The sequence below is a fragment of the Fulmarus glacialis genome, unplaced genomic scaffold, assembly GCF_000690835.1.
Source record: "Fulmarus glacialis isolate BGI_N327 unplaced genomic scaffold, ASM69083v1 scaffold11600, whole genome shotgun sequence".
Classification (NCBI taxonomy): domain Eukaryota; kingdom Metazoa; phylum Chordata; class Aves; order Procellariiformes; family Procellariidae; genus Fulmarus; species Fulmarus glacialis.
Window position 1 is genome coordinate 36,361 of NW_009188360.1, and position 13,604 is coordinate 49,964.

Sequence of the window (13,604 nt, forward strand, 5' to 3'; positions counted from 1 at the left end):
AGGAATGAAAATTAGTCTCCCAGAATGAAAAGTCAAGAAACACTTCATTACATTTTCCAGGGTTGCAACATTTCAAATTTTGAATTTGCAACTTTTCTGATTATTTTCCCTGTTTCTTGCTTATTTTTACTTTGACAATTGGATGGAGTGAATTGTGAATTCAGTCTTTCCTGCAATTCCTGTTCCTCATTTATCTTTGGGTTTCTAAAATGTTTCTACTCGTGACTTTTCAAAATAGACATTTTCTGGACAATCCACAGTACAGAAAAAAAGTTTTTAAAGGGACAAGTGCTTGGGAAGGAGGAAGGAGACAGTACAGGGACCCAGATACCATTAATTTCATTGCACTCAATGGCAAAAAAAAAAAAAAAAAAAAAAAAGGGAAAATATGAGTATTCAAAATGTTGGAAAATTGACCTAACTTTTTAATACTGATGTCTGGAATACTATGCTTTTAGGACATTTCACATACAAAGTAATAAAAAAAAAAACCACACCGAGCCTTCTGGGAAGGTACATGCTTTGTCACTTTCTATTCAGTTGTTCACCACATTCCCATAGTTATTTTCCACTTGTGTACATTTTGCACAGTGGAGAGGGAAGATGACTCTTTCCGGGTTCCCCTAGATTTACACTCTTACGTCAAATCCAGATGTAATCTGTACCAGCATTGCTTGATATTTTGTCATATCAAGTCAAACTGACCCCTCATCCTTCCATGTACCTATCGCTGAAGAATGAGGAAGAAATACCAGGACACAGTGAACTTGTAAAACATGATGCTGCATGGCATGCTTGCTACATACTGACTGCAAGGAATCACAAACCAAAGCAGACGATGTTGCATCAGCACAAGAAGAGCTAAGGGGGACAAGGTAATCATTGTAAATGCAAGGACAGAAGAAGATGTCATCCCCTTTCCCCAAGTTACCCACGTTTAAATGTGATTTGCAAAGGGCATCCAAACATCGACCCAAGCAGAGAAAACTATGTCTGTCTAAAAGCAGAAAAGGAAGAGAAGTATCCAGCGTTAGCCAAAGTTCTCACAGAGCATCATGACCTCAGTGATGGCAAAAAAAACCCAAACAAAAAATCCCAGCAGCATTTTCTTTCACTAAAGTATATTTTCAACGAGTTAAGAACTCTATGGAAGTATAATGAAGGTTGGTTGGTATCGGAGCAGCTGTTGATGCTCTGCGATGTATCACTCCAGAATACTATAGATAATAGAAAACTCTGCTGCCACATTGCTCTGGTTCAAAAGTAAATTCTGCTTTCCCTTTTGTCATAATGTTTGCACTGATAGGCACTGTTCTTCCAGGAACCTCAAAGCATGCTTGTAATGAGAAAGTGCCCTAAGGAACCTTTTGGGTCGGTAAACATCATTACTAGCACTCTACAGACATGGGGACCAAGGATATGAGAACAAGTGAATAAGCCAGATTGGGAATGTTCAATGTATTTTATGAAAGTACTCTTTCGCAATGGTGCTGCTCCTTCATCTATATGCACTTTCTAAAACATGTAAATATGATCAGTTTATCCCTTACTCCCAGTAAACAGGAATAAGCTGCAATATACTTCCTGTGGGTAAAAGAAAACACAGGAGTAGTTGAGGCATGCTGTACAGTCATGCTCTATCTTGTCTTGTGGTAAATTGTTTACATGCCCCATACGGAGATACAGAAAAAGTTACACCACTTGTTTAAGATCACAAAGTACACCTCAGTTGTCTACTGAGAAACTGTCCTGACTCCATGGCAAGTTCCAACCATTTGGCTACACTGTTCCCTTTATATTGGATTGCAATTCAAGCACCATTCAAATTTCACTATTGGCATCCTTTTCTAACAAATCATAATTACTTACCTGTAATTTTCCACTTCTTAAAACAGATCATCATCTTACCCTCTTTCATCAAAATAGGGGCGCTCCCTCCCCCCAGCAAATTCCTGCAGGACTCATGATATAAATGTCCCATCCAAGTTCATTTCTATTTTCATCATGCAGTCAGCTTGAAAATGTAATATGACAATTTATCTTTGTGCTATTACAAGTCAGTAACGAAATGTATTTAAATTGAGAAAAATCTAAAAGTTCTGTTTGATGAGAAAGTAAAAACCTTCAAGAAGCTGTGGTGGAAGGGAAAAAATCTAAAAGCACAAAGGCACAAGAACTGTTTGAATTATGTAAATCAAAGGCTTGTAATGGATATTGCATGTTAAAACACTTCAGTCAAATTGAAAAGGTTGAGGTGGATTCCATTAAAGGTTATCCATGTAGGCTGAAGCTTTATTTTCTTAATTAGAAGTTTTTCCTCTTTGTTGCTGTGGAACAAAATTTCAGCAGGGTTTAGTTTTTTTCATACCACAACTGGAGCTTATCTCTGTTTTCTTTGTGAAGATGTCTCTTCAAAAAAACAAAAAAAATGCACTTTGTAAAGTAAAGAAAAATGTTCCTTGGACTCTGATCCTACTTGGACTTTTCACCGTATTCAACTTTACCCACTGCTTGATCTCATTGAAGCGTGAACGTAATTACAGTTAAATGCACGAGTGTCTGCAAGTTGAAGACTTCGATTATCATGCACACTATATATCAAATCCTAATTGCAGAGAAGTCAATTAGGTATTTTCCTAGTAACTTTATTGGCATAAAGATTTGTCCACAAACCACTCTGTGGAATTTACCGGGTCAAACTCCAAATCTAGCTAGTTAAAGCTAGAGTAGCTGTACTGACTCTCACAGAAATGCTCTGGAACAAAAGAAACAAAAGCAGAAACTAGTACCTAGAATTGTTATATGGTTACGTATTTAAAAAGTGGTCTACAACGCTATTTAGACAAATCCATAGAGGTAAGAGCCTCTTATAGGGCAAAACCATGCCACAATATGGCAAGTTTGGTGCGTAAATGGGATCCTAATTTACAGTACAAGAAAATGAAGGTTTATGTAACACTGAGATTTCCATGCTACATCATCTACAAATAGACATCTCTGTATCACCATGCTAACACTCATGTTTTCTTTCTAGTAGTTATACAGATGGCCTTACAAAATTAGATTAAACTCCCAAAAACGTCTGCTAAAATATTCATTATTTGTGATACCGTTTAAAATTCTAAAGCGATGATGCCATTATATCGCATTGGCATCAAGAGCAGAAAAAGCAACCTCAAAATACTAGTGTGTTAAAAAGACATCACATGAGTGATTAACATACGAACCCTTTACTTACCTCTGTCATTACCATGTCTTGGCATTTTTTCACGTATTTGCCATCTGCTTTCACAATGGTCTGCAGGAAACGCAGGTACTCCACATGACGGCCATGCGTCTCAATGCAGTGTACAAAGTGCTGCACCACTCTTTCACTAATTTCATTGCAGAGAAGGTAATTATTCATGAAGATGTGCCGCATGGTTTCAGCTTCCAGGAGCTAAACAGATTAAAATCAAAACAGCCTTATAAGAAGAGCAGATTTGTTTTGAGATTGAAAGATTCACAGGACTCTAGACCAGAGAAAGGCACATTGGTAAAGGAAAACTGAAGAAGTCTAATGTGCACCAGCCCAGGGATTAAGGAGCGACCTTAGGGCCTAGCTTTCATTTATGATTTCTCCACACTTTCCTGTGAGTACAAAATGGTCCTAAAGTGGACATGAACAAAATCTGTGCCCAGGTGGAAGGTGAAGACACACACATACACACACTACACTGCTAGAGCACTCTATAGGGACTTTGGTATACAAGACAACTGAGACCACATTCATCCCACTCACCATCAAACTTTGCATTGAGGCAACCAAGTGGGATGATTAGCTACCTCTGGCTCCCTCTATGGCTGACAGAGGCAGGCATTTCCAGAAGGCAAATCATTGCACGCGCAGTCTGATCACTCTCTGAGAGAACATCTCTTTCCACATTAACTACAGAGGGAGCCCAAGGCTATGTTTCTATCGGTGAGTAGCACGGTACAAGAGGAACAGATCTGTAGCAAGAAAGGGATGCTGCATCCAGACTTTATGCATTCTGGGAGCTTTTGCTTCAAACGTCCTCTAGTTTGGTCGCTTGGACTAAAGGCTCATGAGAGTCAGGTGTGCTCCTAGAGTACACCTTTCTGTTTAGTGTTATCTGAAAGGAATCCACACCGAGTTTGCTCCACAATGTGAACAAAAGCACAATAACCGGGATGATCAGAAGATCAGCTTCAAAAGAACAGAAATGCAAGTGCAAGCAAGCTCCATACTTGGCATCTGAGTTAAGTGTCAATGTTGGATAGGATGGAGTTTGGGTGCTAGTCCCCCCTGTGGTCAGCTCAGTGCCTTTCACTAACTTCACAAAAAAAGCATAAATAAAAAATAACAGAACAAATGCTTCCTAATGTACACAGGCCTAATACTGACCCTCTTTCTAATAAAAGCATGTTTTGCTCAGTAGATCTGCCACTTTGCAAGGTCATTCTATATGACTATATCTGTAAACACACACATACACATATACACTTAATTTTTAATTTTTAATTAAACAAAGGGTCCATGACAAAGAGGTCTATTGTAAAGGCAATGATTTAATAAAAGATAAAATTTTAGATTATTTGAATCGAATGGAAGCATCACCAACAAAAATGTATGGGTCTGATTCTGCTATCACACATTCATGAGAGCGTAGTCACAGCATCTTCTACCCTGACTTATAGTCCGTCTGTGAGTGAGTTAGGATGAATAAGATCAGAGTCAAGTTAAACATGAGGTGATGATGTGACACATGTTCATAGATACTTCCAGTAAACCACAGAGGTAATACCGTTTTCCACTTTTAAAACTGCAACTAAAAACTGCAATTTTAAACTAAATAACTGCAATTAAAAACAATGACATAAAGACAGAAAAGACAGGAGAGAGAAGAGAAGACAGTAAGGGAGAAAAGACAAGGAGAGAGAAGAGAAGGCAGAGAGGGCATAATTTAGTGAAATTATTTATTTAGCACTGCCATTTTTCAGTGAGTCCAAATTTACCTCCGATTATAATATTCTCCTTAAAATGAAATACTTACCCCCGGAGTTAAGAACAAGTTGAGATTTTTGTGGAGGAGAACTTGATTCTGAGGATTTCCTCGACAGAAATTCTGAAGAAAAGTGTGGGCTAGATTCATAACTTCATTCATCTTTTCATCGCTCTGCAGAAAGAAAAGACAAATTAATCAGCTGGGAGTACCTAAACATACTTGGTAAAACTGCACAACGTGAATTCAGCTAGGAACAAAGGAATTCTCCTGAGCCTTTTATAGAGCAGGAATTATCCCTCTGGCAAAAGCAACTGATCCAGTCTTCTTCAGAGTCCATTAGTGGCTATACCTTACTCTGAATCGACTTGACCATAGGGAGTCACAGAGATAAGGGCACAAACTCGAAGTAAGATTTCCTTGTGCATGGTTATAATTTCCTAGTTAAAAGAAGTGCTAAGTGGCTTGATTTTCAAAAAAAGCTCTCTAGCATGCATTGATTTTTAGCTTTTGACAAGCTTTGGCTTTTATATAGCTACATACAGAAACAGATGTATGTGTGCATGTGTGTGTACACCTACACACATATGTATGTTCATACACATACTCCCACACAAATGTATATCTAGTTTCATCCCCATGTTATATTCCTCTTATATAGTATTCTAACTATGATTTGATGAACCACCTATATGGACAAGTACTATTTTACTGAAGACAGCTGAACCCAGTGTCTATATCATAACATTAGTGTGTAACACTCAGGAAAATGTAGCCCAGAAGAGGTTTTATCTCCTCTCAATGCTTCCTATAAATCAATTAAATCAATACTTCTTACTGTGCAGTGACTGCAGATCTAATATTTGCCTATTTCGGGAATGGGATGATAGTGCAGTGACATCCAGGTACCTGAGGCAGTAAACATTAAGTTATTAATAAAACCTTCTGCCTTCTATGCAGGCAGCCATATTTAAATTTAGGCCCAAACCCATTATTCTGAAGGTAGAAAATGGCATCATCATTTCATGTTTGTACAATAGTTGACTGAATTCAGTTTAAAAAAATATTGACATTGATTCTTGGGCCTTTTGAGGCCTTTCCCTTTATTGAGTTCATGTTCTTTATCACTAAAATTATGAGAATAACCTTTTCATAGGGTATCTGCAGAAGGTCCAAGACTACCAAGTGGGCGCCCATATTTTTCAGCAATCGCTGCTGTTGATTCCGACATTTTTTATTCTGAACACAAAGTTTGCTGAGTCGAATCAAAATCTATAAATAAATAAACAAATAAATAAGCATGCAAGCAAGCGAAGAACCAGTCTATCACACAAAAACAAGCAAAAAGACATTCTTTCAAAATAATTACTAAATCTACTTGTCAAACAAGTATGTCAAGCAAGTTTCTTAGCAGATATACCAACCTCTTTAACAATATTGTAGTTATTGCTTTTATTGCTGTCTATCTGAGGTTTTTTGGTCCCATCCTGTATTGGACTCAAAATATTTGACTCCTGTAACAAAGAACACACAACAAGTGGAGATTTATTGCAATTTCCTCAACATGAACTAATTATATTTAATAACAGCAAGTGAAGAAGTATTACAGCAGCTCATAGGGAACAGATATGACACAGACAATAAAGAAAAAGACTTGTTTATTCTTTATCCACTGGTCCAGTGAGTGAAAAGATTCACATTCAAGTCCTTCCTTTGTTTCAAATTTCCAACATGATTTGAGGCAATTACTCTATGTCTTCATGCTTCTGATCCTCCTAAAAAAGAATACATCCCTAAATCACGGACTAGACGTCCCAAGGAATTTAGATACTATGAGAATAGGGACCATAAGTGTATTTCATTAGCTGCCACTTGTTCCAAAAATCTCTAATACAGCTGGAAAGATTACAAAGCCTGTGTATGAGAACATTAAAAAGTCTGGAGAAAGAGCTTAAGACGACCTCTGTAGTTAAGTAGGGTGGAGTTCTCAGCAGTACAGGAACAAGTAGCACGTGGAAATCGGAGATGTTGCTCCCATGAAGAGGACACTTCTGTCCTTATCTCTGGATGATGCAGGAAAGGATTTAAAAACAAATGAGAACCTTATGTTAAACCGCAACATCCAGTCATGATGCCGTATGCTCTGGGCCTTGGCTCTTATAAAGCCCCGGCTGGGTATGACAAATAAGAGAAATCAAGTCAGCAAATAACTGCCAACACCCACGCACCTTTCCATGCATATCTCAATCAAAACACAAAAGAACATCTACACAAACACTGCCACTTAGAATACTGGCAGTGTTTTGTTTTTTTCTGCTCCCAGCTATGGTAAGCCTTTCTTAACTGGAAACACAAAGAATTGAAAGATTGGACTTTGTATGCTGAAATTATTAAGCATGTAGAAAAACTGTAGCAGATCTCGACACTGCCTCACAGTATAAACACAAGGACGTAAACCAGTGTAATAGCATAAAAAAGAACAAACAGGGGCGCTTCTGAGTTTCATTGTGTTCTCAAACTTCCTACTGGTTTAGAGAAGAGAGTTATGCTAAAACACACATGAGCACGCCAATCTGAATGTTTATACCTCTTGAAACCTCTCTCTGAACTTTCTTAGCTGATGGTGAAGATGAGGAGTTCTATAAATTCCATCTGGTCTTAATTCCCGGTGGAGCAAGAACAGCTGCACCACTTGGCCATGGAAGCTGTTTATAACAGTGTCAGCACCGCTGTTCAGCATGGCCATGTTGATCTATGCAACAACAGTGGATTTTTATTTGTTTAGGTTTGTTAGTATGCATGCTGCCTTCTCTCTAGCTGTTTGAATCAATACTTTGGAAGATATTTCAGGCTTTTTGCTATAATTAACCACCCTCCTCTGTTCTGGGACTGTGGGTTAACCAAGATTAATTTACCTGTTACTTTTATCAGCATTCTTCCTCAATCAAAGTAGTTTTATAATCCATGTGAACTATATGTCTTATCTGGAAGTGCTGACCAGCATTAAACTGCTGAATCTATCCTTTCTCTTAATAAAATAAAAACCCGTTTATTGAACCCATAAGAGTATGCCAGGGATGTAGTTATCAAGAGATAATCACACCACTGGGATACCAGAGACACTCAGTTGCATATCTTGCCTCGTTACGCCCCATGATAGACATTCTCTGTCACACTTTTCCATAGGGGACAGGAAGTCGTAGAGATCGCACTGAGAAAGGTTCTCATCCGAGTACCCCACCTTTAGCAAATGCTATTTTCTGAAACAGACCACTTCTTCTATTCATAAAGTTCCTGGGACATCATTCTGCATCAGTCTTAGGATCCTTTCTGTCTAGCCCCCAAATGGAGGCCCAGATTCCAGCATTCAGTCCGAGCAGTTCCCCACCGCTGACATAGTCTCACTCATCTCAGCAGGAGAGCTGTGCAAGGCACTGGTCAGTGTCACACTGGCACCGTTTTGCCCTCCACATGTTGTATTTACTTACCAGGGGAATGAGGGGCACTCTCAGAAGTTTCAGTTCACAATCTCAACCTATCTATATAATGTTTCAGGAGATATTTGTTTAAACATTCCCAGAGCCAAAGCAAACCGCCATGGACCAGAAAAGGAGGAGAGCAAGGGAACACCAGGCGCTTAAGGGCGCTGAAAGTTTATACCACTTGAAACCTCGCTCAACTTTCTCAGCGATGGTGAAGATGAGAAGCTCTATAAATGCCACTGCACTGTATTCCAGCTTCACCCAAGAGTCGTTTCACTGAGACTGTCTATTTCTCCTCCTCAGATCTGTGTTTCTGGTGCTACACCACCAATGCATCCTCCAGGGACAGGACAATAAAGACCACACTTGTCCATAGTCCATGGTATCTATACAGACTTATAATACCCCTACTAGAGATAACCAAGTAAACAGGCTTTATCTGCTTTTGCCTTCTCAAGCAAGGCTCAGTTATGTGAGATCAATTTCGGCATTTCTTCCTAATCCTATATGGTGTCTAATTTATGTCTGATCTAACTCAAAGCACTCTTTATCCAGTTCCTATCAAGATGTCCCTGCATGGATGTAAGATTTGTTGGTTTTCCATCTCTACATGGATATAGAGAACTCTGGTTACTTTATTTAGAAGAACATGGCCTTTTTTTCTATAAATCCCATTTCTGGAGTCATATGACTGAAAAAAAAAAGGTAAGTCTCTAGCCCTGCCAGGTTATGATAGAAAGGTGGAAACAATTACCCAAAAAGACTCAGAAGCCTAAGGGCTTAAAACTCTTATTCCAATCTTGCAATGTGCTTTGGTGAGGACAGAAACTTGGGCTTAACGTAAGACTCTTCTGGAATGTAATTTAAGCCCTCATGTGCACTTTAATGTTGTTTGGGAAAAATTAAGCACAGGCAAATGAACCGTATTGCCTGAAGACCTAGAGGTTCATCCAGCTCAGTACGGAATACCCAGCATCCATTCCAAGAAAGCATGGGATCTCACAGACATGTTTATCTGCTTGAAGCTAGCCACCTGCTTCACACGACATAGATTATGACCAGCACCTCACCTCTTACATCTGACTTAAGATCTCAAGAGAGTATTCACTATCTAAAGTAGTTTTGTCAGGTAAAACATTTCCTGACTGTTAAAAGAATAATGTAACAGAGGAAAAAAAAAAATGGACAAGATTCTGAGCTACTGCAACCTGGCGCAGCTCTCATGGAATTACCACCAGATGATCTAATCAGTTGTGTAGATTACATATTACTGTTCTGATACAATACTCTCTCAGATCTGCCAGAGATAACATTGTGCATGTACTGAAGCACTGCTAATCCATACAGACCCACGGATGCCTCATGGGAAAAAAACACTGAAAATATCCCATTTAGAGAAGCTTCTGTTTCAAGCACATTGTTTTGTCCCCTCTTCTTTGTTTCTTTGCTATCAGGGCTCTCCATAGGAATAAAAAGGATCTTATTACACTTTTAAAATGTATTACAGCTAAAAAACCTTGTAAATATCCTGCTGCAATTCTATATCCTGTTTCCCCATTACCTTTTCCATTCATTAAATACATAAAGGAACATTTTCTTTCATACTAGAGCTATACTTGAGGAAAGAAAGTAGGAAATCCCACATACTTAAGCTCATAAAGTCCAGATTCCTCCCCAGTTCTGACGCCACTAAATTCAGCTAAGTTACATCAGAGAAAGAGTAGGACCTACACTGTTGCAAGAAATTAGGATTCTCCCTTGAAGTGTTTGGTTTTCCCCCGTATGAAGCCACCTAAAATCTGCTTTCCCATCTGAAAGGCCAAGTGTATGTCATAGATATCTGCAAACATCCTGTCTCTTCTCAATGGCTCCTACTTTTCCTCAATGCATTGCCTTCACAATGCTGTATAATCTCCACTTGGCTTCCTATTAAGCTTCCCCTGGTGGTTTCCTTCCCTATTTTCTTGCCACCAGGGAAGACTCTATCACAGAAGAGAACAAGGAAAGTGCTGTGTCAGCAATCGCACTCTTCCCACTTCCTCTGATGAAAATGGAAAAGTGGGTATAAATATTGGTGGCAGAGCCTGCTCTATCTACTGTTATGCCACAAACCTCAACCACAGCAGCTCTTGCAACACTTTGCAAGTCTTTCTTAAAGACTCATACTGGAGTTAGGTGATTACATGAGGACCTCGGCTTTCACTGAAAAGCAAAATTTAAGAAAAAAAAATCAATTAAATTTTTTAAAAATCAGGTCTTTGTGGTTCCAGTTCTAAAGTTTCTCAAATCACAATATATCCTGAGAGTGTGGTATGACAAGGGTCAAAAAAAAAAAAAACCACATTAGTTTGCCTACAAAATCTCAATATTCTTAGGTCAGTCTTACGTTTGGTGGAGAGTGGAATTACTCGTGATGTTTGAAAATACGGGTTTGATTGTGCTCCTCTCCCCCAGTTGCAGGAACAGACACTGTATACTCCTTCTCTCTTCCAGCAAGTCAACACAACTGCCAACATGTGATCCCTAGATTACTTCCTTGGCCACAGAGTGATGCCATACACTGTGGCTTGATCGCTAGCCAGAAAGGAAGGCGGCTCTGTGACCTAAGAACGCAGTTACTGAAAGCAGCGGGAGAGAATATTGAACACATTGATAAAAGAGGTTTTATTTCCTATTCTGTCGATTCCTAAAGCTCAGCCAGAATACTGCACATTCTCGCTTTGCTACTTTGATTAACCAGATCACAAATTTGCAGTTGTTCATTAAACTACCTATCAATATTGAAACAATTCTAACAGCAAAGGCTTTAAACCCACCTCTATTGGCTCTTCTCCCCCTTTGGTTTGATTGTCGCCCACCTCTCCACTCTCATAATTGCTGCTTTTCTCAACCCACAATTCTGATTTTTCTACAGTCAGACGTAGCTGATCAAGATCAGCCTTGATTTGCTTGTAGTTATCAACATCTTGATTAGACACCAGCAACTGAACCTGGAAATACAGAAAATTGTAAAGCTGTTACAGCAGTAGCACCAGCACTTATGCCTGGGTAATTTGCTTGACAGTTTCCATTCTAAACCCCTCTTTTCAGGTGCTTTATGTAACCTTCCCTATGAAATTGAAACATGGCACACGCAGGCTTTTTAGCCCCCATTCATCAAAAACCTTTAACAGACTGTAGTTGCCCAAAACAGGATAGTTATAAACATTCACAACATTCTCTCGCGTTCTTCAATACACTGCGAAACATTTTGAGCACAAGCACAGATTTACAAGCTCTTGAGTTCTATGCAGAGTTAGCTCTAATGCACTGATTATGATCCTCATGGTATTAAAACAACAGTTACATGGTATTAAAGCAATACAGTTAGAAATAGCTTATCCCATCAGCACAGTACTTCACAAGAAAGAAAAAAAAAGGATGATATCACAAGGAGTCAGGACATGCAAAGAAAAGTCAGAATGGCCAGCAACACCTACATCACCATAATCAAATACTGAAAAATAACAGATTTTAACACTATTAGGCCAGCTTAGAAAAACTTGTTTGAATATAGCTCACAAACTGACTTTCAGGTTCATGTAATTTCCCTCCATCTGAGTGGTTGCCTCTTACTAAGATTAATCTCAATTTTTCTTTTTTTATACTGCTCAAATTATCTGGGCTTTTTTCGCTGTTATTTGTAGTTCTTGATTTAGCATGATCTACATATTTCCTTTCTTTGTAATGCTCTTTGCTCTACCAAGATTATTAATGAATATAATATTCCAAAAAACTAACAACAATCTTTACAGTAAATCAATAAGCACTATTAAGAAATCATACTTATGTAAAAGATTAAGGTCACATGGCATACAAGAACACTGATAGGGACATTCTTTTGAAAAAAAAAATCACTACATGCAGGCAAATATTCACTATCTTGTAATATAAAATTTTCATCATCTTCTCTCTTAGCTTGGTAAAACCTTGTTATTTTACAGAATTTATGAATGCTGCTCATCCACAGACATTCATATTCCATGTTCTCTACAGTCTTTTTTGTTTATTTGTCAATTAGCCTTTTCCATCCTTTACAAAAACATGTTGAGCTACTCAGTCCTTGCTTACCTGGGAATAACAGCTATTTATGCAACTAACCAGCATGGTCTAACTTTAACAATCTGGTGGAAGGCCATTATGCTACACTGCAAAAACACTAAACAAAAGCTTTCCAGGTCTTTATCGTTCATCTGTTTTTAAACAAGAGAAACCTCCACATCTTGCATAACGATGAGACAATAGGTTATCAAACTCCTGAAATAGGCATCATGTGGTCTTATCAACATATGTTATATAGGGTTACATAACAGAGATGTCTCTGTCATCCAGCCCCATGACATCAGATCTCCCCATCCTAATCCACTGACACATGGAACATGCACCTGCACCGTTATCAAGCAGAAAGAATAAAAGCTGAAAACAGGCTTGGCCCTATTACTCTCTTCCTGTTATTTGGGCATATCTGTATCATGAAGTGGAGCACAATCCAAAGACACCTGAATTAGAACTAGAAACACCACATTAATAACAAGAGAGCTTTATACCCAGCCTAAATAGACCTAAAGACAGGAAAGTCTTATTGCTGACACTGGTACACTGCTTGCAGAACATGAGCTACTAACTCTGTCTCAGAGGGATCACTACATCATGTCTCACTGTGAGATGCGTATGTCCCAGCTGTCACCATGGACCTATGTTTACAGTAACGGATGCAATGCCAGAAATAACTATTTCTGGGTGCACAACTATAATATACACTAGCACATATGGTCAACTCTAACAAAAAAAAAAAAAAATCTCTGCTGAATTTGGACCTCTAAGGAAATAACACTGTCATGCCACGAACAGCAATTTAGGTAAGTAAAGCAGCCTTTGGAAAGACTTTCCCCGCAGTCAGTTTCCTGGAATAATGCTATGCCCATCCATACCTGTTTAAATGCTTGCAGAACTTCTGCTCTCTGGCTGAAGTGCTTAAATAGCAGGTGCAGAGCACCTGAGAGCAAAGGAGGGTAGTCATGCATGATGAGGTGAATGAGGACCCGTAAGAAAGTTCTGCCCCCTTCATCATCAAGCTGAA

General features: G+C 38.8%; 1 protein-coding gene across 1 annotated transcript in view; it reads right to left on the reverse strand.

Annotated features, from left to right (window-relative positions):
* LOC104077183 (inositol 1,4,5-trisphosphate receptor type 2-like) overlaps window positions 1-13,604 on the reverse strand; it is a gene marked incomplete at both ends in the record, with an annotated part of 41,252 nt that overhangs the window by 21,990 nt on the left and 5,658 nt on the right. The window contains 6 exons of the mRNA XM_009578320.1: window positions 3,239-3,439; window positions 5,055-5,177; window positions 6,150-6,275; window positions 6,428-6,517; window positions 11,302-11,475; window positions 13,456-13,604. The exon at window positions 13,456-13,604 is cut by the window's right edge and continues 29 nt beyond it. Of these exons, the coding sequence (XP_009576615.1) occupies window positions 3,239-3,439; window positions 5,055-5,177; window positions 6,150-6,275; window positions 6,428-6,517; window positions 11,302-11,475; window positions 13,456-13,604 (863 nt within the window). The remainder of the gene's footprint in view (window positions 1-3,238; window positions 3,440-5,054; window positions 5,178-6,149; window positions 6,276-6,427; window positions 6,518-11,301; window positions 11,476-13,455) is intronic.